The sequence below is a fragment of the Schistocerca piceifrons genome, chromosome 7 (genome assembly GCF_021461385.2).
Source record: "Schistocerca piceifrons isolate TAMUIC-IGC-003096 chromosome 7, iqSchPice1.1, whole genome shotgun sequence".
NCBI classification, from domain to species: Eukaryota; Metazoa; Arthropoda; class Insecta; order Orthoptera; family Acrididae; genus Schistocerca; species Schistocerca piceifrons.
In genome coordinates this window covers 560,892,865-560,919,596 of record NC_060144.1, presented here as the reverse complement: position 1 = coordinate 560,919,596, position 26,732 = coordinate 560,892,865, and the positions used below count along the sequence as shown (strand labels likewise).

At 46.0% G+C, this 26,732-nt stretch overlaps 1 protein-coding gene across 1 annotated transcript in view; it reads right to left on the bottom strand.

The window, feature by feature from the left end:
- Positions 1-26,732, bottom strand: part of LOC124709077 (paired box protein Pax-6-like) — a 145,004-nt gene that overhangs the window by 53,939 nt on the left and 64,333 nt on the right. The window contains exon 3 of the mRNA XM_047240725.1: positions 15,109-15,289. Within this exon, the coding sequence (XP_047096681.1) occupies positions 15,109-15,289 (181 nt within the window). The remainder of the gene's footprint in view (positions 1-15,108; positions 15,290-26,732) is intronic.

Here is a 26,732-nt window from a genome sequence, read left to right as displayed (position 1 = left end):
ATATCAGATCTGAAGATGGTTCTGGATGAACCGAAACCGGTCATATGAATAACCAATTTTGCAATCAAGACGGATTATAAATAACATTTCCAAGTGATCTTCTGACGGCACCAATCAAGCTGTGCATTTCAATACTGTAGCGTGAGTGGGAGATGGGCTAGAGTGTGCGTGCTAGTATTTGGGTTGGATGAGGTTGTTTGTGGGAAGAGACCAAACAGCGAGGTCATCGGTCTTAACGGATTAAGGAAAGAAGTCGGCCGTGCCCTTTCAAAGGAACCATCCCGGCATTTGCCTGGAGCGATTTAGGGAAATCACGGAAAACCTAACTCAGGATGGCCAGATGCGGAATTGAACCGTGGTCCTCCCGAATGGGAGTCCAGTGTGCTGGCCACTGCGCCACGTCGCTCGGTCGTGCCAGTAGTCCCAGCGCTAATAACTGGTTCGCAACCCCGTTGAGACGTTTTGGCTCACAAGCCCTCTTATCTGTGCTGTGACAGCTGTACGATCCGCCACTGCTGCGGGCGTCTGTGCTGCTCGGACGTCCAGAATATCGTCCAGGGGTGTGAGAACGTTCACGTGACCACTGATACCAGCACGGTTGCGCAACTGTCGCAGCATGTCCAAGTTTATGTCAGTTCTCCAAAAGGATCATCATGCCATTTGGAAGCGCAGAATTTGACCCCTTTAAAACTCGCACAGTAGGCTGCAGGAAGCACGAATACTCACGTACAAAACATACATCAGGTCTATCTACGAATACGCCTCAGCGCTACTAGGCGGTATACACAAGACCGTAGTGAAAAAACAGAGCGACGACTATTGCGTAGCATCGCAAAACTCGCACCCCAAGCAACGAAGTATACGAGATCACAGACATGACACCGCTCCAGACAAGACTCGTCAAACTCAGAGCAAGATATGGGTCCCATATCCTCCACAGAAGACCACACATGGAAGACATACTGACAAACAAAACACCAACGACACGACGACGCCGGCCGGAGTGGCCGAGCGGTTCTAGGCGCTACAGTCTGGAACCGCGCGACCGCTACGGTCGCAGGTTTGAATCCTGCCTCGTGCATGGATGTGTGTGATGCCTTAGGTTAGCTAGGTTTAAGTAGTTCTAAGTTCTACACGACTGACGACCACAGAAGTTAAGTCCCATAGTGCTCAGAGCGATTTGAACCATTTTTGACACGACGACCAAAATTCAAATAGATATACCCAGCGCATACAGTAGCTCAGAACACCTCCAGAATATTCCCCGACCTAGCTCCAACAATGACACAACTGACTCATGTTGAAACAACCCCACCTCACCTAGACGAAAGACCATAGCACAAGCCCATGACATGAAGTATAACGCACCAAAATCCACATCCAAAACACAGCAACGGCTCCACAACTCCACACCGCACAAAATACACAAGTATCATACAGAAAAACACATCAACACACATAAAACACAAGAAAGACAACAAGAACAATCATAGAATAATAGACTAAGGAAAATATTGTAGTACCCAACTCCGAGTAGTGTAGTAACAGGAAAGGGGAACCTGTAACCTAGAAGTAAGTAAAGACACAAAAGTACGAACACCACAACAAACACGACACCACAACACATAACACTCCTGCACAAACAAGCAGTACAAAAAGGAAAAAGAAAAAAAACGCGCACCACTCTCATAGTACTAAAACTATGATAAAAATCGCAACCACTCTAATCCCTAATATAAGCGCCGTAAACAACGTAAACAATTACTTAATGATAAATCACTTGTTTATTTTTATTTATATTTCAATTATTTTAATTTATAATGTTATCAATCACTCATTTACATTAATTACTTTTGATTCTCCAGCAGAAAGAGGTTCCTACTCAAAGGTCTGAAGATGACCACAGTAGTGGTCGAAACCGGTCACCTTAATAAATAAATCGTGATCAAGACTGTTGTTAATAGTAGATACTTATTTATATGTTAATGAACCTAAAAAAACAAATAATGTATAGCATGTATTCAAAAAAATAAGTTATGTAAAATAAATAAAATGAAGATTTAAACCTCTGACTGATGAAGGGCACTGAGATAAGACTTAAAACATCCCGCCTTCTCGCTTCAGGAGGAGTGAAACGTGAGGGGGGGGGGGGGGGGGGAAGCACGAATACGTCTCGTGGTACGGCTGCCTGCATGCTTTGCACATTTGCGCCACATTGAGGCTTCGGGCTGTGAGCGTTCCCTATTAGAGGGCAGACACAGTTGGCTCTCTGATAGCTACGCCACTACACTATCAAATCGACGTCGAAGCGGTTATCAATATATCTACTATCCCCCAGGTGGCACATGCCGTCATACACTCAAAATCGAAGTCGCCTTTCCAGGTGTACTTTTTTTTCCCGCAGCGTATATTCAAAAGTCTGAACTGACAGATACTTTGAGATCAGGTCAACTATCTCGCGAAAGACTGATAAAGTCTGTAGAAGCAGTGTCATGTCAGGGATCTGTGAATATACAGTACTGGCCATTAAAATTGCTACACCACGAAGATGACGTGCTACAGACGCGAAATTTAACCGACAGGAACAAGATGCTGTGATATGCAAATGATTAGCTTTTCAGAGCATTCACACAAGGTTGGCGCCGGTGGCGACACCTTCAACGTGCTGACATGAGGAAAGTTTCCAACCGATTTATGATGCACAAACAGCAGTTGACCGGCGTAGCCTGGTGAAACGTTGTTGTGATGGCTCGTGTAAGGAGGAGAAATGCGTACCATCACGTTTCCGACCTTGAAAAAGGTCGGATTGTAGCCTATCGCGTTTGCAGTTTATCGTATCGAGACATTGCTGCTCGCGTTGGTCGAGAGCCAATGACAGTTAGCAGAATATGGAATCGGTGGGTTCAGGAGGATAATACGGAACGCCATGCTGGATCCCAACGGCCTTGTATCACTAGCAGTCGAGATGACAGGCATCTTATCCGCACGGCTGTAATGGATCGTGCAGCCACGTCTCGATCCCTGAGTCAACAGATGTGGACGTTTGCAAGACAACAACCATCTGCACGAACAGTTCGACGACATTTGCAGCAGCACGGACTATCAGCTCAGAGACCATGGCTGCGGTTACCCTTGACGCTGCATCACAGACAGGAGCGCCTGCGATGGTGTACTCAACGACGAACCTGGGTGCACGAATGGCAAAACGTCATTTTTTCGGATGAATCCAGGTTCCGTTTACAGCATCATGATGGTCGCATCCGTGTTTGCCGACATCGCGGTGAACGCACATTGGAAGCGTGTATTCGTCATCGCCATACTGACGTATCACCCGGTGTGATGGTATGGGGTGCCATTGGTTACACGTCTCGGTCACCTCATGTTCGCATTGACGGCAGTGGACGTTACATTTCAGATGTGTTACGACCCGTGGCTCTACCCTTCATTCGATCGCTGCGAAACCCTACATTTCCGCAGGATAATGCACGACCGCATGTTGCAGGTTCTGTACGGGCCTTTCTGGATACAGAAGATGTTCGACTGCTGCCATGGCTAGCACATTCTCCAGATCTGTCACCAATTGAATACGTCTGGTCAATGGTGGCCGAGCAACTGGCTCGTCACAATAGACCAGTCACTACTCTTCACGAACTGTGGTATCGTGTTGAAGCTGCAATGGCAGCTGTACCTGTACACGCCATCCAAGCTCCGTTTGACTCAATACCCAGGCGTATCGAGGCAGTTATTACGGCCAGATGTGGTTGTTGTGGGTACTGATTTCTCAGAATCTACGCACCCAAAAATGTGTGTGAACGTAATCACATGCCACTTCTAGTATAATATATTTGTCTAATGAATACCCGTTTATCATCTGCATATCTTCTTGGTGTAGCAACTTTAATGGGCAGTGGTGTAGAATGTATCGCACTCCCCCCGTATATCACTTGTGAGTGGTCTGCGAGTTACGATGCTGACGCGTATGTGAGGTGCCCTGGCGTGCAGTAGCGGCCCATTAGGGGATGAATTGAGTTTGTCAGGGATCGGCGGCTAGGTAGCGGGTTATTACCTGCCACTGGCGCCAGCACTCGCCAGATGAAGCGCCGGCGGAGGCGGCGTGGCGTCGGGCGCAGCCGAGGCGGGGCGTCCTTTGTGCCTGCCGGCCTGGCCGCCGACTCCCCGGGGAAAAATCCATAGCGCTTTGTCGCGCCGCTGCCGCTGCCGCCGCGCCCACCCCACGCCGCGGCGCGACGCGCCGTAACGTGGCCTGGGCCTGCTCCGGCATTCTGCCCGCTCCCGTCTTACCCCTCCCGCCGCCTGCTCGCTACTCGCTAGCCACTACCCGTCTCAGGTACACTCATTACTACAAATTACACTGAAGCGCCAAAGAAACTGGTATAGGCGAGCGTATTCGAATACAGAGGTGTCTAAACAGGCAGAGAAAGAAAACAAGTGTCTACCGCAGTTGTTATATCGCGTATTGTTGCTACAGTGGCGAATGATCGACTTCGGTTTATTGGGGGAATTTTAGGGAAGAGTGGTTCGCCTGTAAAGGAGACCGCATATACGACGTTAGTGCGACCTATTCTTGAGTATCACTGGAGTGTTTGGGATCCGTAACAGGTTGGATTGAAGGAAGACATCGAAGCAATTCAGAAGCGTCTCCTACATTCGTTACCGGTAGGTTCGAGCAACACGTTAGTTTTACGGATATGCTTTGGGAATTCAAACGGGAATCCCTGGAGAGACGGAGGCGTTATTTTCGCGAAACACTACTGAGAAAATTTAGGGAACCGTGGAATATCTCTTTATATTCGATTAATTATTCTGATACAATTGTACCCTTGAATGACGTTTACTAATTTTCTATCTTCATACTCGCAGAATGCATGCGCAAAGTAGTTTCATACAATAGCTATGCCATGAGCGCATAATTATTCTTTGTAGTACTCTCTCTGGTGGTTGTTAGAAAAAAAGCTTCCGAGATTGTCTTCGTGCCGAGTAGCCTGAGTATTGTTTGAAGAATTGTAATCTGAATATTGAGATTTATGGCAAAAGATAACTGATACGAAATTGTACGATTGAAAGGGATATATATATATATATATATATATATATATATATATATATATATATATATATATTGCTCCTTCATACAAAAGGTGTGTAACAATTTATATTATTTGACATTTGAGAATTAATGATATTCATCGATATATTGCGTAGTTGTTAATCAGAAGGGAACTTCCGAAAGACTGGATACGAACCTGCATTTAATAACCTAAGAGCTCCATTACGTCTTCGGAAGGTTAAACTTCATCAAAGCCAAATATCCGCTTGATATGAGGTTTCCCGACTGATTACACAACGCTCCCAAAAATACGAGGCATTTTATTTGTACAGATTAGCAGACTGCCGCAAAGCACGAGCCTGCAGAGAAGAAGAGTCATCGCCTGATTTCATTCTAACAAGTAAAATTTCTGAATCATTTTGAGTGACTGAGTTATGACTGTGTTTCCTATTTTCAATGATTGATTGCTCGAACGAATTGAGAACTACATAACTACATAATTACATAGATAGGAGGAAAAATTACAACCGGCATTTGAAGTTGACTGCCGGACGATTCCATTCCCGCCAACATACATTGCGCTTAAGTACCAGGAAGATACGAGAAATTAGGGCTCTTGCGGAGGCCTACAGCCAGTTGTTTTTCCCCTCGTTCTGTTTTCGGGTGAAACAGGAAAGGAAATGACAGGTAGTGGTACAGGATAATTTCCGACACGAGCCGCACGCTGATTTGCGGAGTATCGATGTAGTTGTAGAACACGGACATCCTGTATGCTCGTTTGTTACCTCACATACGACAGTATCATGGTATCATTTTTCGACGGATCAGTGGTCGTTCACAGATGGCACACGTGTCTATGAACTGTGTGCGTGATGTCGAGGTACCACCGTGGCCAACAAAATCTTCCCGATCTCTCCTCGACAGAATTTGCGTGGGGGCCAACTCGGACGTGAAGTGTGTGTCCCACTGCCCTATCCGGGACGTCCAGGGCCAACTCGCCTCTGGACAGGATACAACTGCTGTATGACACCCTACACAATCGAGGCAGTGATTGCATCCGGGCCAGAGGAGGTGCAACGTGATACTGATAAGTGGGTTCATACCACCAAGTTCTACGTAAATTAGACTCGATTTTGTAACCACTGAAATAAAATTACATAGATTCTCAGCCCGCCAAGTGTTAATTACGTTTCCGCCTCCCCTTCTGGATGCTTGACTTTTTAGTCAGACAATGTATTATTGTGCTCTACCGAAGGTCTTCACTCGGTAGCTCTCCATATCCTAACGTCTTCTGCTGCTCTCTTTATGTCCTCGTAACTTCCACGTTCTTTCATGTCGTCAACCATTTTGTATTTTCTCTTCCTTTCATTTTTCTCTCACGCACTAATCATTCCAGTGCATTCAGCATCAAACAGTCCTGTCGCAACATGTAAACCAACGATTTTTTTTCCTTTTAAAGATAATTTCCAGCAAGTTCCTCCGTCCTCTCCCCTCCCAGCCCCCTCTCGCTGTTCGTCCGCCATCTATTCATTAGTAACACTCTCTACGCAATAAATCCTTTCCATCCACATCTGCATCTCAAATGCTTCCCACCTCCTCTCATCCTCCCCTGTCAAAGCCAATGTTTCAGCATCGCATAAAGTGGCACACTCCTAACAAAGCACCTGGCTAATCTTTCATCGACCGTCGGTGGAAAAGTATTACTAACATCTTTAATGACTGAAAAATATTTAAAGTGCGGTAGCGTTACAGAGTGACAGACAACCTGGCAGGCAAGTACCGGTCGCCACACACTCACCAGCTCGTTACCCGACAGTGCGGCAGTCGGCGTATCGCTTTTGTCAGAGAGAGAGAGAGAGAGAGAGAGAGAGAGAGAGAGAGAGAGAGAGAGAGAGACGAATTAGGAGTGACCTTGACTCTGGAAACAAGTTCGACAAAGTACTTGCGACACGGAAGTGCACCGGTTGACGAGTTCAGACACTGCTGCTCGGCGATATTACTGCATCTGCACACGATGGAGACTTTGGTGCTAAAATGCTTTTTACGAGGGTCAGTCAAATGAAAACCTTAAATTTGTAATAACAAATCGAAATTTCACCCCGTTATACTGTAAGTTGGTAAACGTGCTACAAACAGCGTGCAGAATGGCCTGTAGGTGGCAGCATAGTGCAGATGCACACATACCGTCGCAGTATCAGTATAAAGATGGCCGCCCCACTTGCCACTTGCACCAGGGAAGAACGGCGTTCTGTTATTCGGTTTTTGCGTAGTGAAGGTATGAAACCTATTAAAATTGATCGACGAATGAAGGTTCAGTACGGTGATGCATGTTTGTCACAGCAGCAAGTCTATGAACGGAGTAGGAAGTTCGCAAATGGTGTGACTTGAGATGCTCCTCGTCCAGGTCAGGCACAACGAGTTGTGACTCCACAGAACATTGCAGCAGTTGAAGTCATAGTGAAGGAAAACCGCCAAGTGACACTGAATGACATTGCAGCATGTTTACAGATTAGTCACGGGTCAGCACATTACATTGTGCATGACGTGCTCCAGTTGCACAAAGTGTCTGCAAGATGGGTGCCACGGCAGCTGACTCCTGAAATGAGAGAACGACGTGTTGATGCTTGTGAAGAACTTCTTCGGCGCTTTGAACGAGAAGGTGATGGCTTCCTTGCAAGAATCGTTACTGGGGACGTAACCTTTGTTCACTTCCACCAACCGGAAACGAAGAGAGCGAGCAAGGAATGGCGTCATTCCTCATCACCAAAACCAAAGAAGTTTCGAACACAACCATCAGCAGGTTGCTGACTCTCTTTTGGGACGAAAAAGGCGTCATTTTGGAGCATTACGTGCCTAGAGGGACCACTGTCACCAGTGCATCATACACAGATCTCGTAAAAAATCATCTGCGGCCTGCACCTGTCAGCAGGTGTCCTTTTGCAACATGACAATGCAAGGTCCCACACTGCCCGTACAACAGTTGCAGCAGTTACAGACCTGCATTTTGAGTGTCTTCCTCATCCACCATACTCACCAGACCTTGCCCCAGGTGATTTCCATATGTCTGGACCACTCAAAGGCGCAATGGGAGGAAAGAAGTTCCGTTCTGATGAAGAGGTACGCCACGCGGTGCATGAGTGGCTGCGCGGACTACCAAAAGAATTTTTTTCTAAAGGAATTTATGCACTTTGTAAGCGCTGGAAGACTTGCATTGAGCGTGGGGGAGATTATGTTAAAGAGTGATACAGCTTTGCAACACTTCTGAACAATAAATAATATTTTACAAAATACTTAAGGTTTTCATTTGACTCACCCTCGTATCTTATGAAGCACTTACGGGGGTACGTGATCTTGCAGAACGGTAGACGCTGGAGTTGTGAAAAACCTCAGTCACTCCAAAAGGATACGCGTCCTGTGGAAACGGCAGTGCAGTGAGTATTATGCCCTGAACTTTTTTCACAAAACCGTAACTTCTGGTAGGTGTGAGAGCAGCACACTGAGGTGAGAAAAGCCATGCGATAACTATACGCCCGTATACAGATGGCGGTAGTATTGCGTGCACAAGGTACAGAAGGTCATTGCACTGGCGGAGCTGGCATTTCTACTCACATGATTGACGTGAAAGGTTTTCACATGTGATTATAGCCACACGACGGGACTCCACACACTGAATGCGGAAGGGTAGCTCGAGCTAGACGCATGCGGCATTGCATTTCGGATATCTTTAGGGATTTCAATATTCCGATATCCACAGTATCAAGGGTATGGCGAGACTACCAAATTTTGGGCATTACCTCTCAGCACAAGCAACCCAGTGGCCGACGGCATTCAATTAACAACAAGGAGCAGCGGCGTTTGCTTGGAGTTGTCAGTGCTAGCAGACAAGCAACGTTGTGTTAAATAAGCACAGAAATTAATGTGGGACTTAGGACTTTTAAAATCTCGAAAGTGTGTTCGCCTGAAAGAGTCCATCAGTACATTACTGAAACTTCCTAGCTTATTAAAACTGTGGCCGAGCCGAGACTCGAGCTCGGGACCATTCCCTTTCGTGTGCGAGTACTGTACCGACCGAAGTAAAGCTGCGAGGACGGGTCGTGAGTCGTGTTTGGATAGGTCAGTCGGTACAGCAGATAACCGAGAAACGCGAAGGCCCCGAGTTCGAATCTCAGCCTGGCACTCAGTTTTAATCTCCCGCGAAGATTCATCAGCGCACACTCCACTGCAGAGTGAAAATCTCATTTTAGTACATTGCTTCCTCCTACGTATATCTAGCGAAAGGACCATGAAGGTAAAACGTGAGAGATTTGAGGTCACCCGGAATCTTACCAACACTCATTTTTCGCCCGTACCCAATCGCAACTGAAACAGAAAAGGGAGAGAAGTGACAGTGTTACAAAAAAATACCCTCCACCATGCACCACAAGGTATCTTGCAGAGTATTCTGAGTGGAACATAAATCTGTGGCCAAACTTTCGGGAAACAGTTTTCACACGTAGAGGGAGAAAACATGTTATATGGACATGGGCCCGAAAACGCTTTATTCCTGTTTTAGAGCTTAGTTTCTGCAACTCATACAGAATCACGGGATACACGAAGGAGTAGAACATATCGGCGCAGTACGACACACTTTCCTAATGTCATGTTCAAAGTGCCCTCCTGTAGTCTGGATACGAACATCATTCCCCGTCGCATTGAATCCCTGATGCGACGATGTATCCCTGGAGAATTGTACACTATTACAAAGCCTTTCACAAGGCAAGCACGAAGTCTCTGTAGACCTTGTACTGGGGTTCCGTACAGAAGAGCGTTCAAATGGCCCACAAATGAAAGTCTAGCGGATTTAGGTTCGGAGAGCGTCGAAGCCGAGATATTGGTCCACCCCTGCCCGTCTATCTGCCACGGATTCTGTTATTTAGAAACCAACGAACATTAAAACTTAAATGAGGAGGAGCTCAGTCGTACATGTAGTATATGTTTTGATTCACTACTACCAGAATGGGTAGATGGTTCAAATGGCTCTGAGCACTATGCGACTTAACTTCTGAGGTCATCAGTCGCCTAGAACTTAGAACTAATTAAACCTAAGACCGAGCGAGGTGACGCAGTGGTTAGCACACTGGACTCGCATTCGGGAGGAGGACGGTTCAATCCCGCGTCCGGCCATCCTGATTTAGGTTTTCCGTGATTTGCCTAAATCGCTCCAGGCAAATGCCGGGATGGTTCCTTTGAAAGGGCACGGCCGACTTCCTTCCCTGTCCTTCCCTAATCCGATGAGACCGATGACCTCGCTGTTTGGTCTCTTCCCCCAAACAATCCAATCCAATCCAACTAAACCTAACTAACCTCAGGACATCACACACATCCATGCCCGAGGCAGGATTCGAACCTGCGACCGTAGCGGTTGCTCGGCTCCAGACTGTAGCGCCTAGAACCGCACGCCACCCGGCCGCAGAATGGGTAGAGTGTTCTCTAAGAAAACTGGGCAAGTTTCTCTGTTGAGCCTACTTGGGAGAATATGAGGCCCTAATAAACAGTTACCAACAAGGCCAGCACAAACGTTGACAGAAGATCATTACTGATGACGTGATTGCACAGTTTCGTGTAATAAGGAATAAGAGTGGGCCCAGAAGTGAACCTTGTGGGACTCTTCGTGATTTCTCCCTCATACCTAAATTTTTTTCTCCTTCCAATATTATCTTATTCCCACGATTAATGTGAGAACGAAGAGAAGTAGAAAATTAGCTCTCTTATGGAAATAAAGCGTTTCCAGATTCGTGTCCATGTAAGGAATTTTGTTCCTCTAGTGTCAGGAATGTTTTCTGAAGGTTTGGCCACACATTTCTGCACACCCTGTAGATGCAGATGGTGGCTTTACTTTTGTGGCATGTAAGACTTGCCACATCCTGTGAATAGTGGGCCAATACAAACTGAAATAAATAAATAAAACTTTGTGTATAGTCGCCATGCCCTCTTGGCTCGCATAGCACAGAGGACAATCGATATGAGATGAAATACTGTGTGGTGCCAAGAAAGAGGATTTTTAAACAGGCCGCAGAATTTCCCGATTCTGGTGCTCAGACTTTGCGTCTTATTGCGATAGCCGCAACTTTTCCACTGTGCGCCGCTGCAGCGGGGAATAAAATGGCCGTGTTATGCCAAGAGTTGAGCCCGGCGCGGCGAAACTGCGGCGCCACGGTCGACTGGCGGCGCTAAACGAGCCCTAAACGCCGCCGCCGCCGCCGCCCGCTTCCCTTCCCTTCCCTTCGCTTCTCTTCCCGGCACAGTGCTGCGCGGCTGTTGCGTTCCGTTGCGTCCCGGTCCCCAACGTAATGCCCTCCGCCCCACGGGGCCCGACGCTAAATCATGGAGAACGCCGGCTTCCCCAAGCGCCGCAAATACGTTACGGCCGCACTGTGTCACGGGGCAACTCCCGATGGACCCTCTTCTGTAACTGCGGCCTGTGTAATGTGCTACATTCCGCCAAAGAATTCATTATGCAAATGGCGTTCATAAATGCAGAGATGTATGACTAAACGTGGAGAAACACAGTCCAGAGGTCCCGGCTGACCCGTAGGTACCGACCGGTCGGCGCGTCGCCCTCTGCTAATGGTGTCGTCGGTTGCAATCTCGAGGGCCACGAGAAACACAGGCCGTTGTGCATTCGTCACAACACGTCGCTTTACAGGTCTTACGAGTGCCAGCGGCAGTTTCCGACGGCGAGCGACTTACTATTTCAGAGCAGTTTAACTGCTCGTTTAAATACAGGCAAGCTCTCGATAACACACGACAAAGTTACGACTTTTAGTGGGAATGTTTTCATTGACAAACTGATTTTCCGTGGACCCTGCGTAGAGCCGAGCATTCGCGATGTACGGCGTACTAGGCGACTAGTGTGACGTCACAAGTTCGTTAAGGGGCCCGCATTTCTCGTGGACCGGTGCAGTATGGAGGAGCGAGGGGTCAGCACACCGCTGTCCCGGCGTTGTCAGTTTTTGCGACCTGGAGCCGATAGTCGGGCAAGTAGCTCCTGGTGGCATTCGAGGCTGACTTCACTCCCACCGAGGGAAAACCTATCACGGGTACTCCAACCCGGATCCTCCTTAGAGCAGTCAGCTGCGTTGACGACACAGCTACAGACGTGGACAGAGATTTAAGATGACTGCTACATGCAATATCTAAACATTTCATTCGATTACTTAAAAATGCAGGTCTTTCTGCAGCTACTCTATCCGATCAAATGTATCCAGAAACCTATTAGTGGAAATTACTATGAGGTGGATCAATCTTTTGCCTTTACGTTGGCTTGAATTCTGCTGAGGACACTGTCAGCGAGGTGTTTAGATGTGTAGTAATGGCAGCTCACTGATCCTCAAGATCCGAAACCAGGGAAGGTACAGATGGTGGACGCTTGAGTTGGGAGCTAATTCCACGTTCTAAATCATTCCAGATGTGTTCTATTGGATTCAGATGGGGAGTCTGTGCAGGCCAGCCAATTTAAGTAATGTCATTGTCCACAAAGCATTGCCTCACTGATGCTGCTTTGTAAACGGGATTCATTGCATCGTCTTCGAAATGTTCCTCTACTGCACAGAGTAGTGTGATGAGTTCATATCCTTCCGTATTTACCATTTACTTAAGTGAAGTAAGGAGACTACGCTGTAACAACGAAAAATACTCTCATACCCTAACACCAATTCCTCTGTACTTCGCTTTTGACACCACACATGAAGTCAGGGGACTCAACTTCACCTTGCCAGGAAACGTGACGCGTTGCGCGGCCTTCTTCCTGAGGGATGAGCCTCTGGTTCCGAGTCCAGGCCCGTGCACTTTTCAATTCTCTCATCGCAGCAACACACACTGCTGTAAACTCTCTATGCGTAACAGAACCCGGGTGAAATCACACATGACTTCTCTTTGTTCAGTGGGACACTGTGCATTCTTCTCAGTACAGTTTGTATGTTGAAAGTCATTAAGCATATAGTTTTTACTAGGATTCCTATCTTATAAATTCCCTTGCATGACCAGTCAAAATAATAGATGTTCTGTTGGTACCTTCACTTATCTTGCAACTTCGGAATCGATCAACGATCACCTTATTGGTGTCCAAGCCAGCAAGCAGGATCGAACCAGTGCGTTTCTATTGAAAGATGGCAAGAACTATGGCCCTTACATGAAGTCATTAAAGATCACCTAACTCACGTTGAGCGAACAGTAGGGCTGAACAAAAATGACTGACAAGGCACAATGCATCTTGTAGAGGCTATAGTATGGATGTATTGAAATAATTAATGTCGGGTGATGGTTTTAAAGTAATTCACACCACATGAAAACTTTGTGGAAACGTGTCGATTTACTGGAGGCTAGTTTGTCCCAGGGAAGTACTCAGAATTGACCGTGGCCGCCAGGGGACTGGCGAAGGGAAGTGACAATAGGCAGCTTAGGGCGGTTCAAGCGCTGAGAAAGCGGTAACGGGGCGCGGCCTCCAGCCGCCTTAAGATGAGTGTCAGTGAGTGGGTGGTTGACCCCATGCTGGTGTACCGGGAAGCAGACGGAGAACTTGTACGCCTGTTGGTAGATGTCCGTCATCCCGTTTTCAGTGAAACATGCGAGAAAGCCACGCAAAGCTACGGTGGAGCGGTCAACAGAGGCCAAAATATGGGTGTTCGTGACTATAGCAACTTCATGCTGAATTCACGGTCTGCAGAGTCCAAAGTAAATCAGGTGAAGAGCGACAGAATGAAATACTCCCACCTCCGATGCGAACGTAGGACCGAGGAATTTGAAGTACTCTCCTGGGAGTCAGAATTTCAGAAAAATTGGTGTTTGTGCAGACGCTAACCTTGATGTGTGTCCTGGGAGGAGCTAAATAGCAGACGTTGAGAGGAAGGGAAATTTTGGGGAATTTGTTCACTTCCCAGAGCAGGCATTGGTCAGCGCTAGGAAGCGATGCATAATTAACGCGGCTTGCGCTGCAATTGGCGTAAGTGATTTTGCTGGAGGGGAAACCGAGGCGAAGAGCGGACTGTGAGAAGTCTCCATAGGGGTCTTCCGTTCCCAGCTTGCCTAGAGTGCGTACGTGGCGTTCTTTACTCAGCTTGCCTGAGAGAGTGAGCACTCTGCAGTTTAGGACTTAGCAAACGGAACGATTGAGCTTGGAGATAGAAAGTTTTCGTTCAGCTATGTACTGAGTAAGATATCTAGAAGTGAATAGACGAGCGCAGACTTGCAGCACCATGAGGTCGGCCGACATCTACACAACGCCGCCGCTATGCCATGCTGAATTCGGTGATATTGCGCCCGCTCCGGCCACTGATTAATTTGTTGGATCATGTCAGCAAAGTTTCCACGAGGGTTTCATGGGCCATGTATTGTAGGATTCTTCTTGCACTTCGCGTTACGCCTGGGTCAGTCAATAGGAATTACTTTTGATATATCGCGCTTTACTCCACGCGAACGCAATTTATTACCACTGCCTGTTAGGAGAGTCATGTAATACGATGATTGAAGATCGTGAGTTAAAATAAATATGTGCTAATCGACTGCATCTGTTTTCAACCAAGTAGTTGAAATCCCAAGTCACTTTCTTAGTTTTATGTTCAACATTTGCATCTGGTGTTAGCAAATGCTGGTGTTAGCTGAATGTAATATCAATGTGCACCCCTTTTTAATTAAAAGGGATCAATTCTGAATCAATCACTGTCAACACTGCCACCGTAGTTCAATCAGGAGTCACAGGGCCTTATTACTTTCTTTGCGTTATCCGACATTGCGGCAGTTTTGCACTCTCTGTTGATCTGGTAGTCAATTACTTGGGGTGAACACACGCCAAAACCAGATAAGTGACGGGTGGGGTGTTACACTATATCGATTAATGTGAGCGACTGCTCTTTCAGAGGAATCGTTGAGCAACATTTATATGGCGACCGTACTTCATTGACGTGTTTCAACCAGCCGTAGAGGAACAGTCGATGGGAGTAATCAGTGAGCCACGGGCAGTCAGCTGGTGTCAGGCAGAGGCGCCGCCGTGCGCGGGTACTCACGCTGGGGATGTTGTCGTTGGAGCAGACGCCCTCCTGCAGCAGCCGGTCGCGGATCTCCCAGGCGAAGATGGACGGGCACTCGCGCTTGTACTGCGAGATCTTGCTGACCACCTCGGCCGTGGCGACGCGCGGCTTCGAGCCGCCGATGGCGCGCGGCCGGATCGACCCCGTCTCGTAGTACCTGCAACAGTTGCCGCCGCGCCGCCCACACGTGAACATGCTCCCACACACAATCCATCTACTGTCAGCACATAGGTTACATAAGGTGAGCAAAACGAACCGGATACTAAAATCTCGGTGCCCCGACGGCTAATCGGAGCTAAAGCCGAACTTTAGAAGATTAACAACACCTTTTTCGACAGGAGGTACACTAGTGGCCATTAAAATTGCTACACCAGAAGGTGACGTGCTACAGACGCGAAATTTAACCGACAGGAAGAAGATGCTGTGATATGCCAATGATTAGCTTTCCAGAACATTCACACAAGGTTGGCGCCGGTCGCAACACCTAGAACGTGCTGACATGAGGAAAGTTTCCAGACGATTTCTCATACACAAACAGCGGTTGACCGGCGTAGCCTGGTGAAACGTTGTTATGATGACTCGTGTAAGAAGGAGAAATGCGTACCATCACGTTTCCGACTTTGATAAAGGTCGGATTGTAGCCCATCGCGATTGCGATTTATCGTATCGCGACATTGCTGGTCGCGTTGGTCGGGATCCAATGACTGTTAGCACAATATGGAATCGGTGGGTTCAGGAGGGTAATACGGAACGCCGTGCTGGACCCCAACGGCCTCGTATCACTAGCAGTCGAGATGACAGGCATCTTATCCGAATGGCTGTAATGTATCGTGCAGCCACGTCTCTATTCCTGAGGCAACAGACGGGAATGTTTGCAAGACAAGAACCATCTGCAAGAACAGTTCGACGACGTTTGCAGCAGCGTGGACTATCAACTATGAGACCATGGTTATGGTTACCCTTGACGCTGCATCACAGACAGGAGCACCTGCGACGGTGTACTCAACGACGAATCTGGGTGCACGAATGGCAAAACCTCATTTTTTCGGATGAATCCAGGTCCTGTTTACAGCATCTTGATTCTCCCATCCGTGTTTGGCGACATCGCGGTGAACGCACATTGGATGCGTGTATTCGTCATCGCCGTACTGGCGTATCACCCGGCGTGATGGTATGGAGTGCCATTGGTTACACGTCTCGGTCACCTCTTGTTCGCATTGACGACACTTTGAAAAGTGGACGTTACGTTTCAGATGTGTTACGCCCCGTGACTCTACCCTTCATTCACGACCGCATGTTGCAGGTCGTGTACGGGCCTTTCTGGATACAGAAAATGTTCGACTGCTGCCCTGGCCAGCACATTCTCCAGATCTGTCACCAACTGAAAACGTCTGGTCAATGGCGGCCGAGCAACTGTCTCGTCACAATACGCCAGTCACTACTCTTGGTGAACTGTGGTATAGTGTTGAAGCTGCATGGACAGCTGTACCTGTACACGCCATCCAAGCTCTGTTTGACTCAATGGCCAGGCGTATCAAAGCGGTTATTAGGCGTATAGGTGGTTGTTCTTGGTACTGATTTCTCAGGATCTATGCACCCAACTTGCCTGAAAATGTTGTCACATGTGAGTTCTAGTATAATATATTTGTCCAATGAATACCCGTTTATGATCTGCATTTCTTGTTGGTGTAGCAATTTTAATGGCCAGTAGTGTAATTATCGGCCAGCAGCAAAGTCTGCTTCCTTTAGTGTGGAGTTCGGGCTCGTGGTAGGTCGTCTGACGTCGCTAGGAATTCTGGTTTCAGTTCGTGGTGACGTCATCTGAATGGCGTATTCTCATACACAAATGCGGGAAGTCGGTAATGCGGCGATATGTCCCAACTCTCACGCAACCATCCCTACTTAGCTGCTATTGAGAAGCGGGAGGGGAATAGAGCCCAACGTCAGCAGACGCTCTCCTCTTAAGAGTTACGACTTTTGGTTGCATTTCTTTGAAGCCACCCTGTCTCAAGTGATATTATAAGCTCTGTCCCCGTTTTAACTGTTACTGCACAGTACGTTTCTACTGCTTCTTTTACCATGGAATTCCAGTTGGTAGACACATGCAAATTAACCTTCATTTCCTCAAACTTGTCCATTTTGGAAAGGCTGTGTGTTCCGCTATCGCTGATTTCTCGAGATTTCTGTGCTTGATGTACCGTCTATGGTCAGTGCAGTACTTGGCTAAGGTACTTATTGTCAACAGTACGGAACTACGCAGTAGAAGGAATGGCAGACATTCGCAAGTGCAGTAACAGCTTGAACAGAGAAGGATTTTAGAATCTGTGGCCAACGGTTGAAAGGTCTCTGTTGGATTCCTTTCATGTTAATTTCTTAAAACTGTTGTCATTTACGGCATAAATTCCTCTTCTAAATTTACTGTCGTGTTTCTGACTATCTGGGAGGAGACTGAGCAGTGAAACATGTTACTTGTACGCCTAAACAAGAACGATCTGTCACACTACTACACTTTAAAACACAGTTTATATCTAATTCATGTCACACAGTCTCATACGGAACCTACATCCGCTTTCTTTTATATACTGTATATGATAAGATACTGTCATCCCCGTTCCCTTCTGTGTGAGAGGATGAATGAGCAAATGTATTTCTAGTTGCATGCTTGAGGGTAGCAGACAAGGCTGTCTGCTAGAGAACAGTAGGACCAACGTCGGAACAGGTAGCTACGCTTTCTTAAAGCAGAGAGGTTTCTATCCTTAGTATGGTCCTGTCCGTCCGTTGTCATGTTGGTATAGGAAGCTGCCCCTCTGGCCACTTCCGTTTATATTTGGGAAGCACGCTCGGTAGGAGCGCAGGTCAGTCTGTCCGTGGCGAGCGTCTGAAGTGGTAAGATCTCCGGCTAAGCGCGTGTCTGCTAAGTCCGTAGGACAATGGATTTCTTAAGTTCAGCCTAACTGAAAATTTAATCACTTTTATTTCAGGTTTAGCTCTAAAATATCTAATGTTATCTTAAATTGCAGCGCAGTGTAATTCTCGTGTGAAGTTCAGATTATTTTCCGGTAGTTGCTTTGTCACTACTTTGTGAGTAAAGTGGAACCACGTGTTGATCAGTAACTGTTTGACCCATCAGGTTAATAGCAAGACGTTAGTAACCAGTTCGAGGTTTTTCTTTTGTAAATTGCTTTTCGATCTAATTTATTTTAATTATCAAAATTATTGTGGAGTTATACGCTTTGTGTAAACCAAGTTGACCACGTGAAGCATGTGGTGTAATCATCAAAGTAGCCCTCAACTATTCTTTTCGGGAAGATTTCACAGAGAGTTCGTATGAATTTAGTATACCAGTGTGTGGTAATTACATGACGGACAGGATTGTGCTACGAACGTAATTTATTTGGGTGAAACCTGAATCTGTTGGTTGTGGTTAATTTCCTCTTGCTTATGTTTCAACGTTCTTCGTGTGTTATTTTATGAATGCAGTGTTGTATGCAGTCTCCCAATCTTCGCTCCATATTTTATGTGTTCTGTAAGAATACAATCTCACATTTTCACAGTCCTAAATAAGGCACCAGCTCAGTTATAGCTCACGTTTAATATGCTGAAATTTCAATGATCAATCTTAAAATAAATTTCCAAATATAAACTGATTTCTTTCTTTTTATTTAAATTCTCCTTATATATATATATATATATATATATATATATATATATATATATAACCGGTTGTTGTATGACTATTAAAAGATTATAATCAATGTTAGTCTGATTGGGAATTTGGTAAACCTAGACTAGTTACCTGGTGAAACAGTTGCGCAGTAATGCACGGTTAACTTCCCCAGACAGCTCACAGCTTTTAACCCGCTTTTATTGTCCATCAGTACCGCTCTCATCATAGCAAATTAAAGTAACAACATTACACGGTCTTACCGCTGTGCTGACATCACCGGAGTGCTGTCGCGGCCGGTTATCAGATGGACGGGTCACCGTCTGTGTCAGCCGAGCGCTGTTGTCAGCTATGGCGCACTCAGCCCTTTTGAGGCCAACTGAGGAGCCACTTCAGTGAGAAGCAGCGGCTTCGGTCACCAAACTGACAGCGGCCGGTAGAACGGTGTGCTGACCACATGACCCTCCATGTCCGCATTCAGACACGCCTGTCTGCTGAGGATTACACGGCAGTCGGTGAGTACCGTTGGGCCATCTAAGGCTTGTTATAATCTGAGACGAACACCTGGCACGAAACGCCTTCAAAGGAATGTGACGAGAAACCGTAACTTGTAATGAGTGAGGAGGGGTGTGGGGAGGGCATACCGACGCATTACCGATTACGGCATTTGCGCACACGAAACCGCCCAGCAGATATCGAGGCGTCAGATCGAGCAAAATTGTCCAGACAACCGTAGATCTGAAATACACTGCTGCAGAGCTATGGCTATAAAATCAGCAACTAGGACCTGCAAGTTTGTCCGGCAAGAGCTGGTCACACGGATGGTGGAGGCTAATTTAGTCATTCGCAAAGTGCCAGGAATTTTCTATAGGGTGCGCCAATAATTTTTTCGACAACACTATTGTAGCGACGTTGGAGGCAAGAATTTCGAGTATTTGCTGTAAAAAAAGTGAATTGAGGATACATGAGTATTTAAAAATAAACTGTTTTCTTATATACTGTACTCCTTAGAATAAGCGTTCATTCGTCCTCTGTACATTAGCAAAAATAAAAACATTTGGCCTTTAGATTCCATTGCACCTTACCGTGCCACACGTCAGCTACCTTACTGCAGTGCGGCTTCCACATTACTGCATAATATCTTAACAAATTAATGACATTACGGTTCCTTCATCATAGCTGATTTGGTGAAGCTTTACCCGTTAAACATCGCAGAAAATTGGCGTCTAGCGTAGCCAGCTGTGAATAGGATTTTCATGTTTCCCCACCGTGGCATGTCAGCTGGAACCGACATCTCGAGCTAATTTAATAAGTAACTGCGCTGTTTACCATAATAAGTATTATCCAAGGCAAATTACTTTGGATGTACTCTCTTCCGGGCGCTCGTCGCTGATTGGATATCTTTTTATGACCTTATCCCTTAGTTTTCCCAACAAAACACACAACGCATACAGTCGACAATTGCACTGTTCTGCAGATATAATGACGGGGAAAAAACGCAACACCAAAACGTAATTAAATAAATGAAATTTGAGGAATACACTTCTCTAGGTAACATATTTAAGTGATTAACATTGCAAGATAACAGGTTAATGTAAGCAAGTAAGCAAGATAACAGGTTAATGTAAGTGCGAGCTAAGCCATTGCAAATGTGAAATCTTCGCCCGTTAATATCCGGTGTAACCGCCAGAATGTTGAACGCAAGCACGCAAATATGCATGAATTGTGTTGTAGAGGTGCCAGATGTCAGTTTGTGGGATGGATTACCGTTGCACTCGGTCGGTCATTAGAGGGACAGTTAATTCTGTTTGTGGATGAGACTGGGGTTGTCGTTCGATGATGTTCCACATGTGCTCGATTGGAGACTGATTTGGTGATCGAGCAAGCCAAGGAAACATGTCGACACTCTGTAGCGCATGTTGTTTTGCAACAGCGGTATGTGGGCGAGCGTTATCCTGCTGGAAATGATCCCCTGGAATGCTGTTCACGAATGGCAGCACAACATGTCGAATCACTAGACTGGCTTAAAAATTTGCAGTCAGAGTAGGTGGGATTAAAAAAAAAAAAACTTCAAATGTATGTGGAATCTTATGGGACTTAACTGCTAAGGTCATCAGTCCCTAAGCTTACACACAACTTAAATTATCTAAAGGACAAACACACACACCCATGCCCGAGGGAGGACTTGAACCTCCGCCGGAACCAGCCGCACAGTCCATGACTGCAGCGCCTTAGACCTGGGATAATCATGAGATTGCTTGTATATAGCCCCAGGTGTGTAGAATCAGCACGCGGCCATCAGTGGTACCGAGTGAAATGCACTCTACAGGGCGCCTGGCTCTGAGCTGTCCTTTAGGTGACCGATTTTTAACAGTTCGATTGAAAGGGTACAGTACCGCCCGACATTGAAAATAGGTACAACATACTTCATTATTTTTGTCAGAACAACACATTTTTTTGTAAAATAACTCAATTTCAATTAATACAGCGAAGCCGGATACCAGTGTGGGAAAGAATGACAATTTATTTATTTAATTGATCACATGTGCACTCCCACAAAGTAAATCCCTACATCCAGTTTGGTGAGATCTGTGAAATGAATGAATGTATGGTCGTCTGCTAACCGCAGATAGTGAATGTGAATATATGATCATCTTTGAGTCGATCCTTTGGCCACCTTTGGTGGGACCAAAGAGATGAAATTTACCAGAGCTTTGGGCGCCTGAAATGTGGCTGACCAATACGATAGCAAGGTGCTTCCCCCACCTCGACAGAGATGGGAGAGGACCTAGAGAACGGCCATGTTTCGGTACTCTGCCGCTGGATCTTGTGCTGTTAAGACCTGTTTTAGTTGTGCTTCGTAATGATGAAAGAGTGGAGACATGGTATGCATGTGGAATATTTAAGAGTAGTTTGAAACAAAAATTTCTCTATTTCAGGAACTTTTGTGGGGAGAATTAAATGTCAGGCAGGTAATATTAAAGGGATTGTAGTAATCTTCGGAAGTGACCAACGGTCACAATGAAACCACGTGTAGCAATAAGTTGAAATACTTCCGTGTGCTTAAGTTAAGCTGAATTATTAGCGTGTGTACAATAAGTTGAAATATTTAAGAAATAGCGTGTGTACCATAAGTTGAAATATTTAAGAAATGGCGTGTGCAGGACTTGAAATTAGAGACGAGTACTTCCACGTGGTGAGTACTGTGTGAGTCTCAATCTGTGTATGAGACAAAGGATAAAGAGAAGTACTCGTCCATGGTCTCAGTTGAGGACTCGCGTGTGTGATGAATATGTTCTTAACGTTACTTTGCGTGATATGATTCCGTGTGGCGCTAGATTTAAACTCTGAGAGAGAATCAAGGTGAGTCGGCCGTCTATCCAGCAACGCCACTTGGCTTGCATTGCACAGGAAGACGTGCATATATCTCCAGAGTTCATAGTAGGAAAGTAGAATTACGAAGTGGGGCAGTGTCGTGTGAAACTGGGATAAGTATTAATTGAAGTGGGAAAGCTGAAAGTGATAATGTTGTGACCATTCTCTGTGTAGTATTTCCTATTGTAGTGTGGTGTATGTCACGTAATTTGGGTATGTGTGGTTTGCATGGGAGAGTAGCGAGGTAGTTTCAAAAGATTAGTGGGTTATGCTTGTTCCTTCGGTACCGCTCGGTCTGGAGGAATGTTTAGTGATGATGATTGTGAGAGTCGAAGTGTGAGGTATAATAAAAGATCCACCATCCTATCCAGAAAGTGCACTGTAGCGTTAAAAATAATTACGAGACCATAATATAGAGATTCACCGTTGTAAAGCCATGCCCACTGGGCGGAATTTCTCATGTGTTATTGTTGTAGGTTATAGAATTTGTGTGTTTAGGTTAGAGAATTTATCGGAATAAATAAGATAGTGAAAAGAAAAAGATTGGTGGACTTTTCGCGTCTGTAGCACGTCATTTTCATGGTGTAGCAATGTTAATGGCCAGAAGTGTAGATACAAATACAAATAGTAGTAAGAGATCGAAAGAAATGCAATTACACTGTACGAGTCACGCAATAGCACCGGTTGAGTCATACCGAAATAACCAGAAAAATGTCTTAAGTAACACGAAATTTTGTCGGTGGAGTTCAGTTTTAGCCCATCTATAAAAACAGACGTACGTGGCAGACACACCATGGCTTAGTGGTAGTAGGAGATGATTACCACGGGTTTAAGACATTACTAGCACTGCTATTTTGTTGTAGGTGTGACACAGTGGTTACATGTAAAGTGTATCTCTGAACACTTGCAGCAGTTTCGAGGAAACTTGGTAAGCATGTGACTTACTACCTGGAAAATAATATACTGTTGGTGTAAAATACCTCAAGCATAGGGATGGGGTATGGAATTGAAATGGGTGACCCGTAAAACTAATCTATATTAACTACATTACTGTCAGACTCTAAGCTTTTGAGACCTGAGTTTCTCCTGGCGTATACAACTTTCAAATAACTTCCGGGAATTCAGCCAGGTAACACTTTCAGCGACCGCCGATATTTCGGCGGGAGAACACCCCGCCATTTTCAAGGCAAACTGCAACGGACAGGCGACGTACATGCAAATTTAATACCTCGGTTCTCGGACCCAAGCAGGAAAGATAACACACACACACTGAACACTAGTGCCACCAAAGATGGCCAAAGTCAGAGCTATCGATAGTGAGACTATGAATTCGCAGGTGAGGTAGCATTGAGTCTGTCCCTCTGTTTCTTGACAAGGGAGAGAGCCGGATTCCAAACAGAGTTTAAACAGAAACCTCCATCCCTGTTAACAAGGCTGCTCGCTAATTTAATCTCAACTGCCTCCCGAATCACACTGTCCCAATAGCTGGACGTGCACGCCAATATCTCGGTGTTATTATATAACATGGAGTGACCAGTATCCAAGCAATGTTCGGCAATAGCAGATCTATTTGGCTGCTGTAATCGTGTGTGCCGTTTATGCTCAATACATCTGTCCTCCACGGTCCTGATAGTTTGACCAATATATGCCATGCCGCAGCTACAAGGGATACGATATACACCCGCCTTACGCAGTCCAAGATCATCCTTAACGGAACTCAAAAGTGCTCTAATTTTAGATGGTGGTCGGAAAACACATTTCACATCGTATTTCCGTAAAATACGACCGATCTTATTGGACGTGTTTCCTACGTAAGGCAAGAAGGCAGTAGACTTAGGTGTTGACTCAGAATTATCATCAATCACCTGATGTACAGTTGGTCGATAGCGCAACGCACGTTCAATCTGTCTATCACTGTAACCATTTTGACGAAATGTAACTTCAAGATGGGACAGCTCAGCTGGCAAAGTCTCAGCGTCAGAAACGATATGTGCCCTGTGTACCAAGGTACGAAGTACCCCTTCACGCTGAGCCGAATGGTGACAACTATTAGCTTGTAAGTACAAGTCGGTGTGAGTACGTTTCCTGTAGACTGCATGTCCCAATGATCCATCATCCTTCCTCCTAACCAACACGTCGAGAAAGGGAAGGCAACCATCCTTTTCCACCTCCATCGTGAAACGAATGTTCGGGTGGATCGAGTTCAGATGTTCTAGAAAGACATTCAAATTCTCCCTACCGTGAGGCCAAACAACGAAGGTATCGTCAACGTATCTATAGAAACAGGCGGGTTTTAAAGGCGCCGACTCCAATGCACGTTCCTCGAAGTCTTCCATAAACAAATTTGCGATCACAGGAGACAACGGACTACCCATCGCAACTCCATCAGTCTGCTCGTAATACTGGTCATTAAATAAAAAGTAAGTGGATGTCAACACATGCCTAAAGAGATTAGTTAAATCAGCACCAAACCTGGCTTCAATTAACCGCAACGAATCAGACAGAGGAACACGAGTGAAGAGAGAGACCACATCGAAACTCACTAAAATATCAGAGTCATTCAGCCTCAGTCCCTCCAAACGACGTAAAAAATCAGCTGAGTTCCTGATATGATGTTCACACCGTCCTACTTGTGGACTCAACAGAGATGCAAGATGCTTGGATACACGATATGTCGGGGCGCCGATGTTACTCACTATAGGCCGGAAAGGAACCCCTTCCTTATGAACCTTTGGAAGGCCATATAACCTAGGGGGAACCGCACTATAGGTGTTAAGCCTCTTGATTGTGTCCTGCGACAAACCACTTTTCTTCAGGAGGCATATATTGGTCAAACTATCAGGACCGTGGAGGACAGATGTATTGAGCATAAACGGCACACACGATTACAGCAGCCAAATAGATCTGCTATTGCCGAACATTGCTTGGATACTGGTCACTCCATGTTATATAATAACACCGAGATATTGGCGTGCACGTCCAGCTATTGGGACAGTGTGATTCGGGAGGCAGTTGAGATTAAATTAGCGAGCAGCCTTGTTAACAGGGTGGAGGTTTCTGTTTAAACTCTGTTTGGAATCCGGCTCTCTCCCTTGTCAAGAAACAGAGGGACAGACTCAATGCTACCTCACCTGCGAATTCATAGTCTCACTATCGATAGCTCTGACTTTGGCCATCTTTGGTGGCACTAGTGTTCAGTGTGTGTGTGTGTTATCTTTCCTGCTTGGGTCCGAGAACCGAGGTATTAAATTTGCATGTACGTCGCCTGTCCGTTGCAGTTTGCCTTGAAAATGGCGGGGTGTTCTCCCGCCGAAATATCGGCGGTCGCTGAAAGTGTTACCTGGCTGAATTCCCGGAAGTTATTTGATCTAAGCTTTTGGTTTCGCTAGGTTGATTGATGACTGGCCTGATGGCGTGTAACCCCTAGGGTAGTGATGGTAGTGTGACGTGTAAAACACAGATATGGAACAACTAGATCAGTTGCAAGCAAACTTGGTAGAGCTCGTGAAGGGTAACTAGTCCCCTGTGCAGAAACGCATTCCTGTCGTGATCGCTGGGCGAGTCCATCTCCCTGTCCTGAAGGGGCGACCGTCTCAGTTGAGTGACACCTGCCAGCCTGTGCATTCGAAAATACCTTCGTGCTTCTTCTTCTTTTTCTCTTAGAGTGCATTTATTGGGTAACATCTCCATGTGGATGACGACGTACAATGCTAAAAGACTGTGACCGCAGTTAAAACTACCCGTTAAGCTTTTAATAATAACATAAACAATAGCACACGGGACACACTTCTCTGCAGTACACCCAAAAGTGCGTCCATGTCTCCGCCCAAGCTAACAGACTTCATTCTGTCTGTCAGAGATTCTTCAGTCCACTCCGAGCTGTGACTGGGAAATTGCGTACCAACTTTTTGCAATAGTCGGTGTAATACCACCTTAAAAGTATAGAAACGTTGAAGTCATCCGAGTGAAGAACTTGCGTGTATACAATAGGAAGTTACAGATGGTAGACTGATTCTTACTAGTATTGTTACTTCTAGCTGTAATGTAATGAGTTTTGTGAAACCAGGAGCTGTCAGTCTGTTTTCATCAAAACCGAAGATGATGTTGGATTTTGTAAGTAAATGACTTCCAATCAGTCTACAGCGGGCCTCAGATCCACGTCCTGCTGTTGTAAAATAACGTTCCTCTGGTTTCACTAAATCACTTCCGATGAATCGATAAATTACTAACGAAGAGACATCTGTTATTATTCCAAGTCTTTGTTCACCTGAGTCAGCCCTCGGTCTCTGATGACTTACACGTCATGAAAACTGCGAGCGCGGCTACCTTGCGTCATCCCCCGTGTGAAAGCGGCCGCGGCTTACCGTCATCACCAGCCCCTATGGTGTCGCATAGCCCGCATCTCGAGTTTGGTTGTTCCGGCAGAGTTGTCAGTACGCGATTTCGACACACGCAGAATTATCTGCAAGTACGTCGAGGGTTTCAGAAGAAAACTGCGTCAAAACTACAATTCATACAGAATAATAGAACTTATCACTGGACAGAGCACGTCTCCAAGTTG